The 21,382-nt window shown below is 38.3% G+C and overlaps 1 protein-coding gene and 1 long non-coding RNA gene across 5 annotated transcripts in view; both read right to left on the minus strand.

Moving 5' to 3' along the window:
- Positions 1-1,571, minus strand: part of STAM (signal transducing adaptor molecule) — a 74,610-nt gene extending 73,039 nt beyond the window's left edge. Inside the window, exon 1 of one of the 4 annotated variants that reach the window (XM_001498179.6) lies at positions 815-1,571. In XM_001498179.6, the coding sequence (XP_001498229.3) occupies positions 815-854 (40 nt within the window). In that variant the 5' untranslated portion in view covers positions 855-1,571. The remainder of the gene's footprint in view (positions 1-814) is intronic. The other 3 variants (XM_023632104.2, XM_070255244.1, XM_070255245.1) reach the window with 3 other exon arrangements.
- A 497-nt stretch (positions 1,572-2,068) lies between these two features.
- Positions 2,069-21,087, minus strand: LOC138921425 (uncharacterized). The gene is made up of 3 exons (XR_011433989.1): positions 20,959-21,087; positions 13,802-13,879; positions 2,069-2,423 (listed from the first exon to the last, which is right to left on the minus strand). It is a non-coding gene; the product is annotated as an uncharacterized lncRNA (long non-coding RNA).
- Positions 21,088-21,382: the final 295 nt, after the last annotated feature.

The raw sequence follows: 21,382 nt of genomic DNA on the forward strand, positions 1-21,382 counted from the left end.
GCATTCAAATCATCCCCAAATTCTCTCCCTGGAAACACAAACTCCTGTCATCATTACCCTCACACCAGAAAGAAAGAAACAAAAAGCTAACCTGCTTAATTGGTATGATCAGTACCTAAAACCAATGATTCAGAAAACCAAAAAAATAGCATTTCAGATCCAAAACAAATTAGCATTTGCAAATTCAAAGTCCTCATCCACACTTCTTAAAATACAAAGACCTAGCCTAAGGAAGGCGGCCCAATGGCTCACGGCCTCGATTCGGCTTCGGTTGTTGCTAAATATTCCATTTTCATCTCTCCCAACATTTTTGAGTCAACCCTTAACCAACCAGAAGCTCTCTTCTCCCGTTACAGTTACAAAAACGATTTCAAAGTCCTTTAAGCAATTTAACCTGCAACATCCTCCTAGTTCTAGACACTTAACATTTATCCAGGGAAACACTTTATTACAGGGCTCATAATCCTACGCTAACCGAGATACTCCCCAGCCGTCAGCGCTGTTCTTTACAGAAGCCGTGTCCCAGCACCAGATGCCACACCGGCTGTCCCTCCGAGGCCCTCTACATCAACGCTTTAAGCAGTTCTTCCAAAACCCACAGCCCTTGCTTAAGGCCCATTTCGCAGGCCCTCTGAGTCCCATTCCTTTCCAAGAGGATGCGCTAAGTCCCCAACCTCCACCAAACTCTTAAGGAAGCAGACTCCAGAATGGGGAAGAGCTTGACGCCGGCCAGGGGTCCAGAACGTTCGCAGAGAGAGGGCAGAATGGACTTGCGGTCCCAGGGCGAGGGGACAGGGAGCGGCAAGGCACTTACCCACATCCTGATCGAAGGGATTGGTGGTGAAGAGAGGCATCTCCACTGCGTGCCCAGGTGTCCGCAGGGACTCCCCCTCGACACCACGGGAGTCAGGGTGCGACCCAGGAAGGAAAACTCCTTGGGCAAAAACAGCAACCGAGACGGACCCTACAAGAGCCGCGACAGCTGCTCCTCTCCCGGACCCCCAGCAACCGCGGTAGCGGCGGCGGCGGCGGCGGCGGCAACAGCGAAGGAGCCGAAAAGCCCCCGAGTGGAGCCTGTCGGGAATCTAGGCGACCTCGGCGCTGCCTGCCCAGAACCGGCCCAGAACCTTCCCCGCCAAAACAGGCACCACGAAAGCTCCCCCCCTGCCTGGCTCGTCTTTTGATTAGTCATACAGGAAAGTGGGAGGAATGGCTGCGTTTCCTGCTTTTGCCTTGGCCAGGAATCTCCGGAGGACGGGGTCCTCCAGGCGCACCGAAGCCGACTAGCGATCCCAGGAGTGAATCAGAGAGACAGGAGAAAGAAGGAGGGTCGCGTTTGGGTTGAGCGAAAGCCCCCTCTTCACCTCCCACCGTCAGTTGTCATAACTTTGTAGTCCCTCTGGAGAAGGATGGAAATTCCTTCATTTGGGGTCATCTATGTAAAAAGGCTGTGCGCTCAGTTCGCTGTCGGAGGTGATGAGAAACTTGCTGGGATAAAGTCATGTGAGCTGGCCGTCTTGGCCCGGATCCCTGCGGAGGGGAGTGTCTGCGCGCGGCTCCCTCGCAGTGGCGGAGGTAACGCTGGCACCTGCCCGAGGCCCCGAGCGCCCAGCTTCAGAATCCCTGTCGAAAGCACTTTTGGCTGGGCGGGGGTTAGCACTGACTGACTGTGCAGTCCCGACGCCGTTGTGCTGGGCAAGTAAGTTTCACAGCCCAAGAATGTCTACGACAGCCCCCGAAACCGAGCGAAAAAAGAAAGCTAAAAAGTGGAGTGATCCCTACCAACTTAAAATGATTATTTAGTAATTTTATAAGTTCATTTAGCAAATAAAAATATTCTCTATATCATGTAGAAATTTTAAGGAGCATCTACTAGAGATTTTGCGTCCCCCTTGGAACAAACTTAGGGAGAGTATCTTGCACGTAAGTTAAAATTACGTAACTTACAACCAAATTAGAGCGCTTCCGAATGTAGCATGTAAGCAAATATTTACCACATGTCCACAGCAGGATTAATATCGTGGTATAGAAAGGGTGCTGACGAAAATCCATTAAGAATCAAGTCCCATTTGTAAAAGCGAAAAATGCAATTTAATGTAGCATTTAGATACATTTTTGTCATTCAAAGATAAGAATCAGGGACGTAGGGCACCGTAAACTTACGTTGTTGAATGGAGCATAAATTAATATAGTCTTCCTAAAGCAAAATTTGAAAGTATGCAACAAAAGCTTTTAAAAATGTGAACACTTTTGGACCCAGCAATTCTACTTTTTGGTGTTTATCCTAAAGACATTCTTTAAGAAAATTAACAGAGATTCATGGCAACATTGTTTATCATATCAGAGCATTGTTAACCACTAAAATGTCCAACATTAAGAGATTGGACAAGTTTCTTCATCTCTTGGTGCCTCAGTTTTCCCATCTGTAAAAAAAGGAATAATAATAGGGTTGTAAGGATCAAGTGGATTAATATAAGTGAAGCCCTTAGTGCCTAGCATACAGTAAGCACTAAATAAGTGTACGCAATCATAATTAGTATTGGTTAAGTAAATTATAGTACACACAATATAAAAACTCCACAGCTATTAAAGGTCGATAATATAGATCTATATTTATTTAGAAAGACTTCTAAATACATAAGTTTTAAAAAGCAGGTTAAAAAACCATGTCAAATTACAAAATGCCCCAAATTTTAAAAGTCTGAAAGGAAATACATGAAAATATTATAGTATGATTATCTCTGAGTGGTAAGACTTGGGATGATTTTTTATTCTTTATGCATTTTATGTTTTCCAAATATTTTAATGATGAGTCTATATTTCTTTCAAAAGCAGAAAAAAGTTAAAACAACAATGCAAAAAATGTGCTATGTTAGTATCACTGGTTCTTAACATTTTGAGGAGTCAATACCCAAAGCTTGCTTATGTTTCATTATGACAAGTATAAAAGTTTTCCAAAACATCACTATTGATATGTGAAGCAGAACCTTCTCTCTCAAAAACCGGTTCTTGATTACTGGACTGACAGAATCGGGTTCCAACTTGTCCAGCTAAAGTCTTGAGCTGTGTCTGGAGCACATTATCATAATTGCCCTGTATCAGAGCCAGATATTTATGAAAATGCGTTTGGATGTGCTTTGTGCTTCACTAATGAGACTGAATTATTCTGTTACCACAAATAAGCTAGTGATAAATTGTTCAAGCCCGGATCATCAATATGTGAGCATTAGGAATAATGAATGAGTGACATCTATAAGTCTTGTTAGAATTGTGCATGTATTCTGATCTAGAAGAATGACTTTAGCTATTTGGGGATTTATAATTAATATGCTATACATAATAAACATTTTTAAAGAGTAAAATTTTTAATATTATTGTTATGTTTAACATAAAAGCCAAATATAGAAAGTGAAATGAGTTTGTATTTTGAGTTAATTTTATTATCCCTTAAAACATTGACACTGCAGGAATTTCACTTTTAGTAGTACTATAGTTTTTAAAACGTAGAGAATATGTATGAATTTCACATTGAAATGTTTCTGTAATATTACGTGTTTACTAAATTCTATGGTTAATTTTAAAATGTTAAGTCCCTTTTTTTTGGTTTGATTTTGAAAATTCTTCTACATTTAAAAAAAAAACAGATAGCAACATGCAAATGGAGTTACTCCAGGAAAAATCTATAATTTTAAGGGTTAGGAAAAGGAGTATCCTAGGAAGGTTATTGACACTCCTTTAGTCTTCATGCTCATCATCTCTTAGATGAATTATTACGCTTGCCTCCTACTGTGTTTTTCCCCTTCCCTACTGCTATGGACTGTGTTGTGTCCCCCCCAAAATTCATATGCTGAAGCTCTGACCCCCAATGTGGTAGTATTTGGAGATAGTATTTGGTAGATAATTAGATTATTAGGTTTAGATGAGGTCTGAGAATGGGGCCCTTTCGATGGGATTAGTGCCCTTGTAAGAGCACACACTGGAGAAATTGCTGTCTTTCTCTTCTGTCTGCCACGTGAGGACACAGCGAGAAGGCAGCTACGTCTGCAAGCCAGGAAGAGAGCTCCCGCCAGAACCTTATCATGCTAGCACCCTGATCTGGGACTTCCAGCCTCCAGAACTGTAAATAAACACATTTCTGGGGACCAGCCCTGAGGCCAAGAGGTTAAAGTTCCCTGCACTCCACTTTGGTGGCCCGGGTTCACGGGATCAGATCCCAGGTGCAGATCTATTCCACTCATCAGCCATGCTGTGGAGACATCCCATACATAAAGTAGAGGAACATTGGCACAGATGTTAGCTCAGGGCTAGTCTTCCTCAAGCAAAAAATTAAAAAAAGGAGGATTGGCAAGGGATGTTAGCTCAGGGTGAATCTTCCTCACCAAAAGAAATAATAATAAATAAATAAATTTATATTGTTTAAGCCACTTAGTCTATGATAGTTTGTAATGGGAGCCCAAGCTGACTAATACACTTACCCATCTCCAAACCATTCTCCACACCCCTGCTGAAATGACTTTTCTAACACACAAATCTGATTATGGCATTCCTTTGAAATTCCCATATGGTTCTTCAGTCACTCGTTCAATACATATTTATTAACTCGTGTGCCAGGTGCCATTCTGTACGCTGGAAATATAGGGATCAAAGCTGTATGTGAGGGCCGGCCCGGTGGCATAGTCGTTAGGTTCACGCACTTGGCTTCTGCAACCCGGGATTCTCGGGTTTGGAATATGCACGCAGACCTACACACCACTCATCAAGCCAGGCTGTGGCAGCGTCCCACGTACAAAATAGAGGAAGATTGGCACAGATGTTAGCTCAGCAACAGTCATCCTCAAGCAGAGAAAAAACAAACAAAGCTCTATCAGGGATAACCTTTTTTGGAGTATAGCCTATGAGGAACACCGGCATTAAATAAAAAATTAATCTTATGATTACAAGTGTGCAGAGTAGTCTCCTGCCTTCAGGATTAGATCCTAATTCTTTAGTATTACATCTTACTGAATGGGTCCCTGAGTACCTCATCTCTTCACACTCTTTTCATACCTTCTACTGTAGTCTTTGTGATGCCCCCATACTTTCCATGTCTTCAAACAAGCAACTCTTTCTGTCTTTCCTGCTCTGATTCTGTTTAGATCCTATGCCTTCTCTAAACCTCCACTCAGATTTCACTTCCCCAGCGCCTTTCCTGACTTAGTTCCTGACCAGTAATAGGCACGCAATAAATATTGTTAAGTAATTGATTATTGGCCTCCTCTATCACACACTTGCTGGTCTTATATTTGTTCCAGGTGGCTTTTACTACGTAAAAACCACCCCAAGCTTAGTGTCTTAGGGCAACAATAATCATTTCTTTTCTTAGAAATCAGAAATTTGGTCATCGCTCCACAGGCACAGCTTGCCTGTCTTCCACACAGTGTGAGCAGGGGTGGCTCAAAGGCTGGGATGACTTTACACCTAGAGCTGCAATCATTTGAAAGCTTGCACCCTTTCACATCTGCCAATAGATGCTGACAGTTGGCTGGGTCATTAGGTCTGTCAGCTAGAACTATGTAGGACCTACTATGTGTCTGCTTGGTTCCTCCCCACATATTCCACTGAGTATTCCAAGAGACAGGAAGAGGAAACTGCCAGTTTCTTAAGACCTGAGCTGGGAAATGGGCACAGCATCATTTCAGTCATATTCTATTGGACAAGCAGTTGGAGCGTCTACACTCAAGGGGAGAGGAAATAAAACCTGCCTTTTGATGGAAGGAGTGTTTGGGGGGCCATATTTGAAAGCTACCACAATATTGTAATTTTTTATGAGTTTGTATAGCATTAGTCTGTGACTCATCTCTATTTCCAGGCTTTCCACAGTAGGTGTTCTACAAATGTTTATTAAGTGTAGTAAAGATATAAAATACATCATGATTAAAATGGCATACTTCTTTTACCAGCTATGAGGGAGTAACAGGATCCAGACTTATCTTTTCACCATAACCAACTTGAACACTGGATAAAATATGTGAAACAACTGATTTCAAACATGGGACAACAGAGCATTAGACCCTGATCCCGAGAAGAAAGGAAACATATGCAGTGAACTCTATGATTTCCACAGCTTTCTGCCTAGAGTCAGTTTCTGGACTGTGACCCAAGGAGGGGAAACCCACAAAAACCCAAAAGGGTTTATTGTGTTGAAGAGAGAAAAGTCAGAGTTTGGGGAGGCCAAAGGGCTAGAATTTGGAGGACTGAATACCAGGATGGTGCTATGCAGAGAAACGGCTCCAGAATCTGCAGAGGCGTTCCCTTGAGACTAGCTCAATGCTAATCTTGTCGTGGGTGGTATAAAGCTCTACAAGTCTGGGTAAAGAATTTTCAGAGAAAGAGCTATTTTCAAGGAACCAAAATCTGAAAAATTCCACGCATTCATACAAGTCTGGGAATCACTTGAATTCTCAAAGCCAGAGGGAAGAGACCGAATTGAATACACTGGGTGTTTAGTAAACAGCCCCAAAGGGTAATGTCTTGGTAGTAGGTATTACCTGAGACAGAAGGTACTGTAGATCTGCTCAAAAAAGCTTAAAAAGTAGATCTTGAAAGGATCAAGACTGGTAACACATAACTTAAATGAAGGGCAGAACGAAGTATGAAACTTCAAAGGAATACTCCTCCCCTCCAAAACACAGCACTCAAAATGTAAAATTCTACAATGGCTACATTCCAGTAAAAAGTATGCACACGTGAAGGGGCAGGAAGATGTGACCAATAACCAGTAGGGCAATTAAAAGATGACTGAAGAATGTTTAAAGAACTACCATAACTATGGTCAATACGCTCAAAGATTTACAAAAAGATGAACATAATGAGGAGAGAAATAAAAGATATCAAAAAGAAGCAAATGGAAATTCTAGAGATGAAAATAGATCTAAAATGAAATTTTCACTAAACAGGATTAACACATTAGACACTGCAGAAGAAAAGATAAATGAACCTGAAGATGTAGCAACAGGGGCCAGGCTGGTGGCATAGTGGTTAAGTTTGTGCACTCTGCTTTGGCAGCCTGGGTTTCACTGGTTCAGGTCCTGGGTGCAGACCTATACACCACTCATCAACCATGCTGTGGTGGCATCCCTCATAGAAGAACTATAAGGACTTACAACTGGGATATAAGACTATGTACTGGGGCTTTGGGGAAGGAAAAAAAAAAAAAGAGGAAGATTGGCACCAGATGTTAGCTCAGGGTGAATCTTCCTCACCAAAAAAAAAAACGGGCGGGGGAGAAAAAGTCTTTTTTAATGCCCAAATTTTCCCAAATTGAATGAAAATTCTATTCCCACAGATCTGAGAATGTAAGTGAACACCAAACATAATCAACAACAACAGTTTAAGAATGACACCAAGCTACCACATGATCAAGTTGCTGAAAGTCAGTGATAAAGACAAAATCTTAAAAGCATCTGGAAAACAAAAAGACACATGTATAGAGGAATAAAGCTAAGAATTACAGTAAACTTCTAATTAAACTATGCAATATTTAAGAAAAAGTGAAGCAGTGCTGAAATTTAAAAATTTTCAACCTAGAATGCCCTATCAGTAAAAATATCTTTCAAAAATGAAGGTGAAATAAAGAATTACATACCAAAACAAATAAACAAACAAAAAACCCTCATTGCCAGCAGACCTACACAAAGAGAAATATTAAAACAGATAAAAAAAAATCAGGTGAAAGGAGTATGGTATCTACGATATGAATCTACATAAAGAAATGAAGAGCATCAGAATGGTCATGTGAGAGTACATATAAAAGACATTTCTACTCATTTTTAAATTTCTTTGTCAACAGAAATAACTATTATGGGATAATAGGTAGAAGTGAAATATAGGAAAACACTAGCACAAAAGATAGGAGGAGAAAAATAGAAATAGAGTGTTGGAAGAGTTCTTACATCATACACAAAGTAGTATAAATATTATTTGAAAGTAGACTGCTAAGTTAAAAATGCATACAAGCCCTAGAGCAATAACCCCCTAAAAGAAAATCAAATGAAGGGCTATAGATAGGCAATGGTAGAAATAAATGAAAATTTTTAATAATTAATATCATTCCAAAGAAGGCAGTAAAAGAGGACAACAAGAAAAAGAACAGATGGGACAAATAGAGTAAAATGACAGATTTAAATCCAACCATATTAATAATTACATTAAATACAAAAGGTCTAAATACTCCAATTAGAAGGTAGAGATTGTCAAACTGGATTTTAAAAAAGGCAAGATTCAACTTTTTGACGTGTTTTAAAAACTTATTTTAAAAATAAAGACAAAGATAGGCTAAAAGTAAATGGATGGAAAAAGATAGATTATGAAAAACTTAAAGAAAGCTTCTGGCTATATTAATATCAAGTAAAATAAACTAAAAAATAAAGACACTTCCCAGGGATAATGAATGACATTCATAATGATAAAAAGGGATCAATTCACCAAGAAGACATAACATTAAATGTGTATCAACCTAATGACAGAGCTTGAAAAAAAGGAAGCAAAAACTTACAGAAATGAAAGCAGAAATAGATACATCCATAATTTTTGTTGCCTATTTCAACACTCCTCTTTCAGGTAAAGATAGAACAAGTAAATCATTAATTACATGGAAGATTCAAAGAACACTACCAAGCAGCTTGACCTAATTGACATTCACGATGGCCTACCCAAACACCGCAAGATAAATATTCTCATCACGTGGACACAGAACATTAACAAAGATAGACAATGCTGGGCCTTAAAACAATTCAATATAATTTAAAGAATAAGAATCATACAGATTTTTTTTCCTTCACTAAAATAGAATTGATTTAGAAATAATAACCAATAACAGAAAGATATCTGGAAAATTCCAATATATGTAAAGATTAAATAATACACTTCTAAATAACCTATGTGTCAAAGAATAATCATAAGAAAAATTAGAAAATATTTTTGTGAGATGCAATTAAACTAATGCTTAGAAGAGCATTCAAGCATTAGATATTAGAAAAGAAAGTTCTGTGCCAGCCCCTGTGGCCTAGTGGTTAATTTCGGTGTGCTCTGCTTCTGCAGCCGTGGTTCAGTTCCCAGGTGCAGACCTACACCACTCATCTGTCAGTGGCTATGCTGTGGTGGCAGCTCACATACAAAAAGAAGAGGATTGGCAGCAGATGTTAGCTCAGGACAACTGTTCCTCAGCAAAAAAAAGGAAAGATCTAATATTAAGGAGCTAAACTACTTTAAGAAGATAGAAAAAGAATTCAAAATAAGTAGAAAAAAGGGAAATAATATATAAGACCAGAAATCAATGAAATAAAACACAAACAATAGAAAAGATCAATAAAACCAAAATTTAATATTTTTAAAAGATCAATAAAATTGATAAAACTCTACCTAGATCAAAAAATAAAGATGGAAGACACAAATTACCAGTATTTGGAATGAAAGAAGCAATGTGACTACAGATTCTGTAATTAAAACTTTATAGGAATTAAATTATATTAAATCAAAACATTCATAAAGGAATATTGTTTTAAAAAACTTTACACCAATAAATTTGACAACATAGGTGAAATGGAAAAGAATCCTTTAAAGACAGAAATGACCACAACTGGGTCAAGAAGAAACAGAAAACCTGAAAAGACATATATCAATAACAGAAATTAAATTCTTAGTTAAAAACATTCCACAAAAATCTCCAGGCCCATGAATTCATTAGTTAATTCAAGCAAACATGTAAGGAAGGAATAATATCAATCTTACACAAAATCTTTTAGAAAATATACCTGGAGGGAACAATTTCCTACTCATTTTATGAGACCAACATTACCCTGATACCAAAATCAAACAAAGACATTACAAGAAAACTTCAAACAATATCCTTCATCAACATAAATATAATAATCCTTTAAAATTAGAAATTTACAGCAACATATAAAAAGAATAATACATCATGACCAAGTAGAGTTTATCCCAAGAATACAAAGTTACTTTAGCATGTGAAGATCAATCAATACAGTTCACCACATTAACAGAAAATAAAAGAAAAACCATATGCTAATCTCAACAAGTGCAGAAAAATATTTGACAAAATTCCAAAGCCTTTGTGATAAAAACTCTTAGCAAACTAGGAATAAATGAGACCTTTCTCAACCTGACAAAGGGCATCTTTAAAAAACTGAAAGCTACCGTCTTACTCAATAATGAAAGAAAATGATATTTTTCTCTATGATAAGCAGCAGTACAAGAATACCCACTGTCACATTGAAGCTCAAAAAATATCCATCACCTGACAAGATGTCTGACATACAATCAAAAATTTCCATGCCATCTACAAGAAACTGACTTTAAATATAAGACTATATCATGGTACACAAGGCTATATCATGCTAATACTAACCCAAAGAAAGCTCGAATAGCTATATTAACATCAAACAAAGTGGTTTGAGCTCAAAGACTATTACCAGAGATACAGAATGTCACTTGATGATGAAAAAGGGGTCAAATAATCAAGAGAATATGACAAACCCATATAGTTTTGTGTATAATAACAGAGCTTCAAAGAACATGAAACAAAAGCTGACAGAACTTCAAGGAAAAATAGACAACTCCTCGATTATAGTTGGAAATTTCAACTCTCCTGTTCAATAGTGATAGAATAAGTGGACAGAAAATCAGTAAGGCTGTAGAAGAGTTGAACAATACTATCAACCAACTTGACTTAATCGCAATTGATAGAATACTACATCCAATAAAAGCTGAACACACATTCTTTTCAAGTGCACATACATTTTAATCAAGATAGATTATATTCTGGGCCATAAAACAAATTTCAATACATTTGAAAGGATTAAAGACTTATACAAAGTGTGTTCTCTGACTACAATGGAATTGAATTGAATAACAGAAGGATATTTGAAAGTCCCCAAATATTTGGAAACTAAAGAACACACTTCCAACACGCGAAACAAAAAAGAAACAGACTCATAGACATAGGAATCAGACTGGTGGTTACCAGAGTGGGAAACAGTTGGGGGCAGGGGAAATGGTGACAGGGATTAAGAGGTACAAACTTCCAGTCATAAAATAAATAAGTCACAGGGACATAGTATACAGCATAAGGAGTAGTCAATAATATTGTAATAACTTTGTATGGTGACACATGGTAACTAGACTTATCGTGTTGAACATGTTATATTGTATGTAAATATCAAATCACTATGATGTATACCTGAAACTAATAGGACATTATATGTCAATTATTCTTCAATATAAATAAATAACTATGAACACACTTCTAAATAACCCATTGGTAAATAAAAATGGAAATTAGAAAGTATTTTGAATGGAACAAAAATGAAAACATAACATATTAAAACTTGTGGGAAGAAGTTAAAACAGTTTTTAGAGGGATGTTTATAATATAATATAGCACAAATACTAGAAAAGAAGACAGGTCTCAAATTAATAATCTTAGCTTTCATTTGAAGAATGGAGGGAAAAAATAACAAATGAAACCCAAAGTACACAGAAAAAAGGAATAATAAACATTGGAGAGGAAATCAATGAAAAAGAAAACAGGGAAACAATAGAGAAAATCAATGAAACTAAAAGCTAGTCTTTTGAGATCAATAAAATTGATAAAACTATGTTAGACTGATGAGAAAAAAAGAGAAAAGATACAAATTACCAATTTCAGGAATGAGAGAAGTGACATCACTATAGATGCTACAGATATTAAAGAGAGAATAAGGGAATATTATGATCAACTTTATATATATATTTATAAATTGGATAACTTAGGGAAATGGCAAATTCCTTCAAGGCACAAACTACTAAAGCTCATGAAAAAAATAGTTAATCTGAATAGCTCTATTTCCATTGAAGAAATGTAATTTCTTGTTAAAAACTTTTAACAAAATTAAGTTTAAGACTAACTTCAAGATTCCTTGGGGATTCCAAAGGGGTATAAGGAAATTGGGGGTGGGTTGGTAATGGGCTATCTTAATTATTGTGATAGTGATGATCATTTCATGGATGTATATATATGCTAATACTTATCAAATTGTACATTTTAAATATGTGCAGATTATTGTATGTCAATTATACCTCAATAAAGCTGTTAAAAATCACCAGAAGTTATATCTTTTGCAACAATTTATAGTTTTGGTGAAAAATTTTAGATGATTGCTTAAAAATATGAGAGAAGGTAAAAAGTGCTTCAAAAAAAACAGCCCATTCCCCAGCAAAACATATTGCCCCACCTCCCCAACCTCTCCCAACAGATAATTCTGGAACAGCTACATCTTCTGACTAACGTGGTTTAACATCTTTTTTTGAGCAGATTGCACCAATCTGTATAATGCTAGAGTCTGTGAATAGCCTTTTCATAACAAACAACAGTTTTATAATAAACATAAACTCCCATGATTTATTATGGCTCAATTTCTGACCTCCACTTTTGCCCCCTTTCTTATTATAAAGATCATATATTTCCTTTAACCTAATAACTGCCAAAGACTGGCTAGCTGGATTAGCAAAACTCACCAGATGGCTGGGGTTTATGGAGATTCCGCTGACTCAGTTTGCAGCTGGTGTATCTTGGAGGCTCTTTGAAAATGAAGACCTCACCGAGGAATCTGCTCCTCCCCAGCATTTACCATTCAAAGCCTCTTCAGAGGCTCTTGTGAATATTAAAAAAACCACAGATTTTCAAAACAGATGACTCCAAGTGTGAAGGTAGTTTACAATTTCTGGGCACCATGAAAAGTGTGTCTGCTTACTGCAGGAAAGTTTTACGAGAAGAAAAACGACATCTTGGGGCTGGCCCCGTGGCCGAGTGGTTAAGTTCGCGCGCTCCGCTGCAGGCGGCCCAGTGTTTCGTTAGTTCGAATCCTGGGCGCGGACATGGCCTGCTCATCAGACCACGCTGAGGCAGCGTCCCACATGCCACAACTAGAAGAACCCACAACGAAGAATACACAACTATGTACGGGGGGGCTTTGGGGAGAAAAAGGAAAAAATAAAATAAAATCTTAAAAAAAAAAAAAAAAAAGACATCTTCATTCAAAAGTTCCTTGTACTGTATCTGTGCCTATGTAGAAAATGTTTCCAAAAGAAGCATTTAAAATACTACTTCTGGGGCCGGCCCCTTGGCTGAGTGGTTAAGTTCACGTGCTCTGCTTCAGCGGCCCAGGGTTTCACCGGTTCGGATCCTGGGCGCGGGCATGGCACCGCTCATTAAGCCATGCTGAGGCTGCGTCCCACATGCCACAACTAGAAGGACCCACAACTAAGACTATACAACTATGTGCCAGGGGGCTTTGGGGAGAAAAAGGAAAAATAAAACCTTTAAAATACTACTTCTTATATTGTTTAGTCTAACATAAGTAATGTTTACAGTAACACGTGTATGTTTTGTTTCATTTTCATAATCAATTCTGTAAGGTATGAAATGGTTCTTCAGGAATGACATTCTTATTTATAATAATATGCCTATAGAGCAGAAGGATTTTACTTACAGACTCGACTTTCAACTGTCAGCCTAGAACAAAATTTGTGTGGTTGATTCTGTTCTAGAGGAGAGTTTAGATAAGCTCTAAGTAAAGATATCACTGTGCCTCAGTTTTCACGTCAATAAAAGATTAAATTAATTCCAATATTCCTTCCAAACCACAGTGCTCAATTTATCATTTTCCAGATTGGTACCTCTGTGTTTAGCGGTTTCTCACCCTTCACATTTCAGTTCTCCTTCCCTTTGCTTGTATTTGCCTTTAATTGTACTTGCATTACTCACTTTTGCTGCATTTCATAAATACTCTCCTCCTGAATCCACTAGCTTTCTTCTCTCTCATATTTCTTCCTATTGTAATACCTACAAATAGAAAAACTGGTTAAAATTTTAAATTGCTTTTTCTTTTCAATGAACACCTCCGCTTCCTGTTAGTATATCGTTACTCTTATCCTGTTGAAATAACCAGACCAAGCCTAGTCAAGTTTTATTACAACATGCTAAAAACATGTATTACAGATCACTAACGTCACTACCACTGTCACTAATGCTACCACTGACACAAAATACTAACCCTATTCAAAATTTGTTGTAAAGCTATGATAATCCAGAGAGTATGGTACTGGCGTAAAGAGAGATGGCTACATTAATGGAACAGAATAGACATTTCAGAAATACATCCATACATATATGACAGAGGTATAAAAGCAATTCAGCAGAGAAAACAGTTTTCAACAAATGGTGCTGGAACACTTGGATATCTATGAGCAAAAATATGAACTTCAATCCATATCTCACACAATATACAAAAATTAAGTCAAAATGGGTTATGGGCCTAAATGTAGAACTTCAAACTATTAATCTTTGACAAGAAAATTGGACAAAATCTTCTGTGACCTTGGAGTTGGGCAAAGATTCTTAGGTATGACACCTGAAAACACAATCTATCAAAGAAAAAAACTGATAAATAGAACTTCATCAAAATTAAGACCTTCTGCTCTGAAAGACACAATCAAGAGAATGAAAAGCAACCCACAACTTGGAGAAAATATTTGTAAATCATATATCTGATAAAGGACTCGTATTCAGAATATATAAAGTACTCTCAATGTTTAATAATAATAATTCAGTTGGCCCACTAAGAAAATGGGCAATAGATTCAAACGGCCTCTATAGCAAAGAATATATACAATCGACAAATAAGCACATGCAAAGCACCTCAGCATCAATACTCGTTAGGGAAGTGAAAATTAAAACCACAATGAGATAGTACAACACACCTATTAGTGTATCCGAAATTTCAAAGACTGACCACACGAAGTTTGTCTAGGATGTGGAGCAACTGAAATTCTCTTATATAGCTAGTGGGACTATAAAATGGTACAACCGCACTGGAAAACATTTCAGCAGTTTCTTAAAAAGTTAGCCTACAGCTACCATGTGACTCAGCCATTCTGCTCCTAATTATTTACCTAAGAAAAATGAAAGCATATCTCCATACAAAGACTTGTCAATAAATGTTCATAGATGCTTTATTTGCACCTGGAAAAAACCCAAATGTCTAAACATGAGTGGATAAACAAATTGTGGTATACCATGAAATACTGCTTAGCAAGAAAGGAGAATGAATTATTGACACACACCACAGCATGGATGAATCTCTAATTCAGGACACAGTGAAAAATGAAAGTACGGGTCCCTTTGTTTGTAAATTATTAAGAATTTCAAAACAGTGACAATAGAGCACTAACCCAAGTGCTGGGCCCTTTGACGCACGGGTGCTTGTGGGACTGTACAGATCCCATGGCCACGAGGCCGGACCTGCTCAAAATAATTATCCTGAATGAAATAAGCCTGACAGAGAAGAGTACATCATGTATGACTTTATTCACATAAAATTATTGAAAACACAAACTAATCTGGAGTGATGGAAAGCTGACCAGGGGTTGACTGGGGACATGGTGGGGTGGGGCAGGGTAGGAGGGAGGGATTAAAAAGGAGTACAGGGAAACTTTTTGGGATGACAGATATGTTCACTATTTTGACTGGTGAACATTTCACAGTTGATACATATGTCAAAATTTATTAAATTGTATACTTTAAATACATGTGGTTTACTGTATGTCAATTATACTCAATAAAGCTATCAAAAACTGCAAAACATTAATTGGCCTTTGAGAAACATTTTTTAAAATATGGTTCATGATTTCTTCCTTTTTTTTTTTTTTTTACCCTAAGGAAGATTTGTCCTGAGCTAACATCTGTTGCCAGCCTTCCCCTTTTTTGTATGTGAGTTGTGGCCACAGCATGGCCACTGATGAGTGGTGTAGGTCCACACCCTGGCGGAACCCAAACCAGGCTGCTGAAGTGGAGTGTGCTGAACTTAACCACTAGGCCAATGGGGCTGGCCAAGTTCATGATTTCTGATATGCAATTCTTCCTCACAGACAAAACATACACAAGTGGAAGTTAAGTAAAAGCAAAAGACAATACATAATTAACTGCTAAAATGAATGACACACTATCAGTACAAACTATTGGAGCTGGGGAAGAAAAAGGATCAATATGAGCGGAAGTGGTCAGGGAAAGCCTCTTTGAAAGAGTTGGCAGTTAATGCAGCCTTGAAGGAGAATGAGATTTATACAGACAAGAAACAAGGGAAAATAGCTATTTGGGAGGGGTGAAAAGAATGGAGATTTGGACTAAAGGCTATCCCAATCGGTTTATGGACTGCGGACAGTTTACTTGGTTGCATCGTTGTATTTCGGTGACACTACTTAAGAAGAGATGAGGTCCAACGGGCTCCCCTGGGCTCAGGTTGTAGTAGAGAGCTCCAAAGGCAAGCTAAGTGGTCAGTTTTTATCCTAAAGGCAAGGACTAATCTGTAGATTGATAAAATAATAAGATGATTCAAAAAGTCAAAAAAGGTTGCATGCAAAATGCTGTTCCAAACTTTCTTTGCTTTCAGGACACCTTACTTTCAATCAGGCTGCCTACTTGAACTTTCTTCTCCCTACCTCAAAATATCTCTATCTCCATATCCTTTATTCCTGTCTGAGAAACAAGTGTCTTTTTCTCTTTTCGAAACCTAATTCCTCCATCTATCTTCTCTATCCCTTACTCTCCCAAAATCACAGGGATCTTGCTTCACAAAATAGCCCATCTCACAGAAGAAATCCATCTTTCCCTACCTTGTGGCACCTTCGTTTCAGCAAATAAACAAAAACCTTATTCTGACTGTTGTGTCTCAAGATTTCTCCTTATTTATTCCCCTCTTCACTCTGAAACTGACCACCAACCTAGCTCTGTCCTTTATTACTTCTCTCCTAGATGACAACTGATCTCATTTTCTGCATCCCCTCAAGGCAATCCATTCAACACTGCTGCCAAACTAACCTTTGGAATGAGATTCCTTTAACATGATTTTTGTCCTCACAAGTCTTTGGAAGCTCACGGCTGCCTTTTAAAATAGAGTGGTTCTCAAGATGTTTCTATTCTAGCTTTCTCCTAATACTTCCAAGATTTGGTTAAACTGCACAATTTGCTTTTCCTCAAGCTTCTTGGTTTTTCCTGCCCTAATGTTCATGAAGAGCCCTTAGCCTGCAATAGCCTCTCAAAATCTGTCAGAATCATACTCATTCTTCAAGTATTCAAAAGGGATTTCTTGCATGAAACTTTATGGATCCTCCAAACAAGTTACATCTTCTGACAGCTCTCAAACCCCCGTTGCACTTTGCGATTCACTTTTCTTTTTTTTTTTAGGTGAGGAGAGTGGCCTTGAGCTAACATCTGTTGCCAATCTTCCTATTTTCTTTTTTTTCTCCCCAAAGCCCCAGTACATAGGTGTATATCCTAGTTGTAGGTCATTCTAGTTCCTCTATCTGGGATGCTGCCACACCATGGCTTGATGAGTGGTGCGCCCAGGATCCGGACCAGCGAACCCCCAGCCACCTAAGTGAAGTGCACAAACTTAAGCTCTTGGTCCCCAGGCCAGCCCCGACTTTTCAAATTTATTTTACCCTGTGGTTGACAATAGACTTTGGACTTTGGAGTCAGGCAGAATTTCAAGATCACTACTTATTAGCTTGTGATCTTGGGCTAGTTACTTAACTTCTCCACACTTCAATTATTTTATTGGGAAAATGTGCATAATAATAGCCACCTGTAAAGAGCGTTGTGTGGATTAAATCAGCTGAAGTGCCTGGCACATGAATGATGGTATGTTACTAACATATCTTGGAAGACACGTATTTGTATGATTTTCTTATCCACCGTAAAGCACTGTTAGCTTCATGAGGACAGGCCCCATTTTTCATTCATTTTGGTATCAACTATTTGTATAGTAAATTCTTCACTTTTTAAAGAGACAGGTTTACAAGTCTGTGGCATGTTATTTATTCCTAGGATATTTTTTAAAATGTTACATTGAACTTTGTAAAAAACATAGTCATTGTAAAAATGAGTTACACCTCATGTCACATTCAATGTTTTTTAAAAAATAATTGGAAGAGAAATCATTAACTGCAATATACAAATCCATTCTGTCACAATATTTGGGTTTTATGCGAAATATATCACTAATATTATAAATTTTACACTTAAAATATTTACTGTTCATGACATTTTAATATCAACTCTAAGTAATAATTTTTAAACAAAGAAATGCATCCATTTTCTGTGTTTAGTATAATGAGTTTTGACAAATGGATATACCCGTGTAAGACCTAAATCAACAAATAGAACATTTACATTGCCCCCCAAAATTCCTGTGTCTATTTCCAGTCTATTGTCTCCACGCACATCCCCAGCCCCAGGCAACAACTTCTCTGTTTTTGTCACTATGGATTAGATTTTCTTTTTCTAGAGTTTCATACAAATGTAATCACACCCTCTGGAATCTTTTGTGTCCATCTTCTTTGGCTCAGCATAAAGTTTATGAGATTCATTCATGTTGCATGTACAGTAGTTTGTTCCTTTCACTACTGAGTAATATTCCAGTATGAATATACTACAAATTCTTCATCCATTCACATGTTGATGGACACATAGACTATTTTCAGTTTGAGGTTACTATGAATAAAGCTGCAGTGAACACTTGTGTCCAATTCTTTGTGTGGACCTATTTTCGTTCTCTTGGTTAAATACCTAGGAATGAAATTGCTGGGTCATGTGGTAAGCAAGCATATGTTGATCTTTTTAAGAAATTGCCAAATTGTTTTCCAAAGCGGTATTCTCTTTAGCCACGTATAAGAATGCCACTTGTTCCACTTCCTTGCCAACATTTTAAAATATTAGATGTAATGATATCTCACTGTGGATTCAATTTGCATTTCTCTAATAAGATTCAGTACCTTTGCATGTGCTATTGCTATTTGCGTATCTTCTTTGTGAAGTGTCTATTTGAATCTTTTGCTGATTTTTAAAAATCAGGTTGTTTTATCATTGAGTTGTAAGGATTCTTTACGTACGCTAGATAAAGTTCCTTGTCAGATACACGTATTGTGAATTTTTCACTTTTTTAATGCTGCCTTTGAGAGAACAGAAGTTTTACATTTTTTCTTTTTTTTTGAGGAAGATTAGCCCTGAGCTAACATCCACTGCCAATCTTCCTCTTTTTGCTGAGGAAGACTGGCCCTGAGCTAACATCTGTGCCCATCTTCCTCCACTTTATGTGGGATGCCTGCCACAGCATGGCTTGATAAACGGTGTGTAGGTCCATGCTGGGGATCTGAACCAGCAAATTCCGTGCCGCCAAAGCAGAGTGTGTGAACTTCACTGTGCCACTAGGCAGACCCCCAGAAGTTTTACATTTTGCTGAAGTTCCCTCTGTCTTTTCCTTTCTTTTATGATGAATGTTTTCTTTTTGTCATTGTACCTAAGAAATCTTTCCCTTCCCCAAGGTCACAAAGATTCTGATGTTTTCTTCTACAGGTTTTACAATTTTAGACCTTATGTTTAGGTCTATGATCCATATCAAGTTAATATTTGTCTATATATTAGTATTGTCTATGGTGTAAGGCGAGGATCAAGTCCATTTTTTTAATGTGGATAGCCAGTTGTTTCAGCACTGTTTGTTGAAAAGTCTTACCCTGGCATCTTTGTTGAAACTCAGTTGACCATATACACATAGGTCTGGACTCTATTCTGTTTCATTGGTCCATGTGTCTATCCTTATGCCCACCACACCATCTCGAAAACCATAGTTTTACATTTAGTCTTGAAAACAGGTATGGATGTGCTCCCACTTTGCTTTCATATGCATTTCTGTATAAATCTTACTTACTTGGCAAATGAAAAAAAATATTCTGCTGGGATTTGGGGAGAACTGATATTTTAACAACATCGAGTCTTCCAATTCATGAACATGGAATAGCTATTTATTTAGATCTTTAGTGTCTCTTAGTGATTTACAGTTTTCAGCGTACAGGTCTTGGACACGTTTTGTTAAATTTATGCCTCTATATTTCATGTTTTCGGATGCCAATGAACATTATATGGTTTTATCTTAAATTTCAATTTCCAGCTGTTCTTTTCTCATAGGCAGAAAACGATGAACTTTTATTACACTGACCTTGTCTTCTGCAACTGGTTCTAGTAGCTATTTTGTGGATTCCTTTGGATTTTCTAATTGTACAATGTCATTTGCAAATAAATAGTTTCACTTCTTCCTTGCCAATTTAAATGCCTTTTTAAAACAGCGGTTCATAGTTTTCATCAAATCTGCACAATTTTCAGCCATTCTTTCTTTCCCAGGCGCGTCTCAGGACTCCCCCCCCCCCCCCCCCCCCGACTGGAATGCCTTCCTCAAAATTAAGTTCGCTGGATCAGGTGGTAGCGCCGTCTGGGCCAGGTGCCCTGAGCCCGGATCCGGACCCGCAAGGACCATGTGTTCCTTTTTCCCCTTTGGTGAGCTCTCCCACCCTCTAGTCCGCATGGGGATGACTCCATACTCCGAGGAGCTCCCGCACTCGTGTCTTTGTGGTCGTCCAGTGGTCGTCCCCCGGCCGTGGCCAGGCTCCGGTTCCAGGACAACGGCCTAACAAGCAGATCGCTTTCGTTGGCTTGCGCAGAATTTCTTTGCTGGATCAAGGGAGATCCGGGTTGCCAGAACAGTGCTAACACGCTGATTTCGGGTAACTCAGTTTCAGGCCTGTACGTGTTTTACACGAATGACTTCACTTAAATCTCACAACAACCTCATAACGTAGGTTTTTAAAATTAACTCCATTGAGGAAACTTAGGCATAGAAAGCTTTAGTTGCCCAAGTTCACACAGCTAATAAGACTGGCGGAGTCAGGAATCTGAGGTTTGAATTTCAGTAATCTGATTCCAGAGCCTGCCTTAACTGTGTGCTTTAACGGGAAACAGCTATTAGGAGAAAGCATGGGTATCTGGAGGAAGAGAAAAAAGAGAAAAGAGAGTGGAGAACAGTGGGGTACTACCTTTCCTGCGGGAAAGGGTTTTTGTTAGCTTTATATCTGTAGATTGCGTATATCTGTTCAAACTTTTCTCCTTTCGCATCTTGTCATGTCCTCTTTCCTCCAGCTTCCGTCTAACATCGAACATTCTGCGCTGCACTGAAATCAATGCCCTTAGAACACGGGCTCCACTGGAACCTATACAACGGGGATAATCCTATTGTCCTCCCCCCGCCCCCTCGCCCCATGCCCCTCTGGCCTGTAAAAGTGAAACAGGGTGAAGAGGGCGCTTCTTCCCCAGAAGTTTCTAAGAATGAGTCTTTGGCGGGAAGATCCCACCACCTGTCTCCGCATCCAGAAACGACTTAAGAAAAGGCTGGGCGGGGCAGGGCCACGCCACGTCCAGGTGTGTTCCGTCTGTCCCAACTCCCTGCACCAGCCAGGCGCA

Source organism: Equus caballus, chromosome 29 (assembly GCF_041296265.1).
Source record: "Equus caballus isolate H_3958 breed thoroughbred chromosome 29, TB-T2T, whole genome shotgun sequence".
NCBI classification, from domain to species: Eukaryota; Metazoa; Chordata; class Mammalia; order Perissodactyla; family Equidae; genus Equus; species Equus caballus.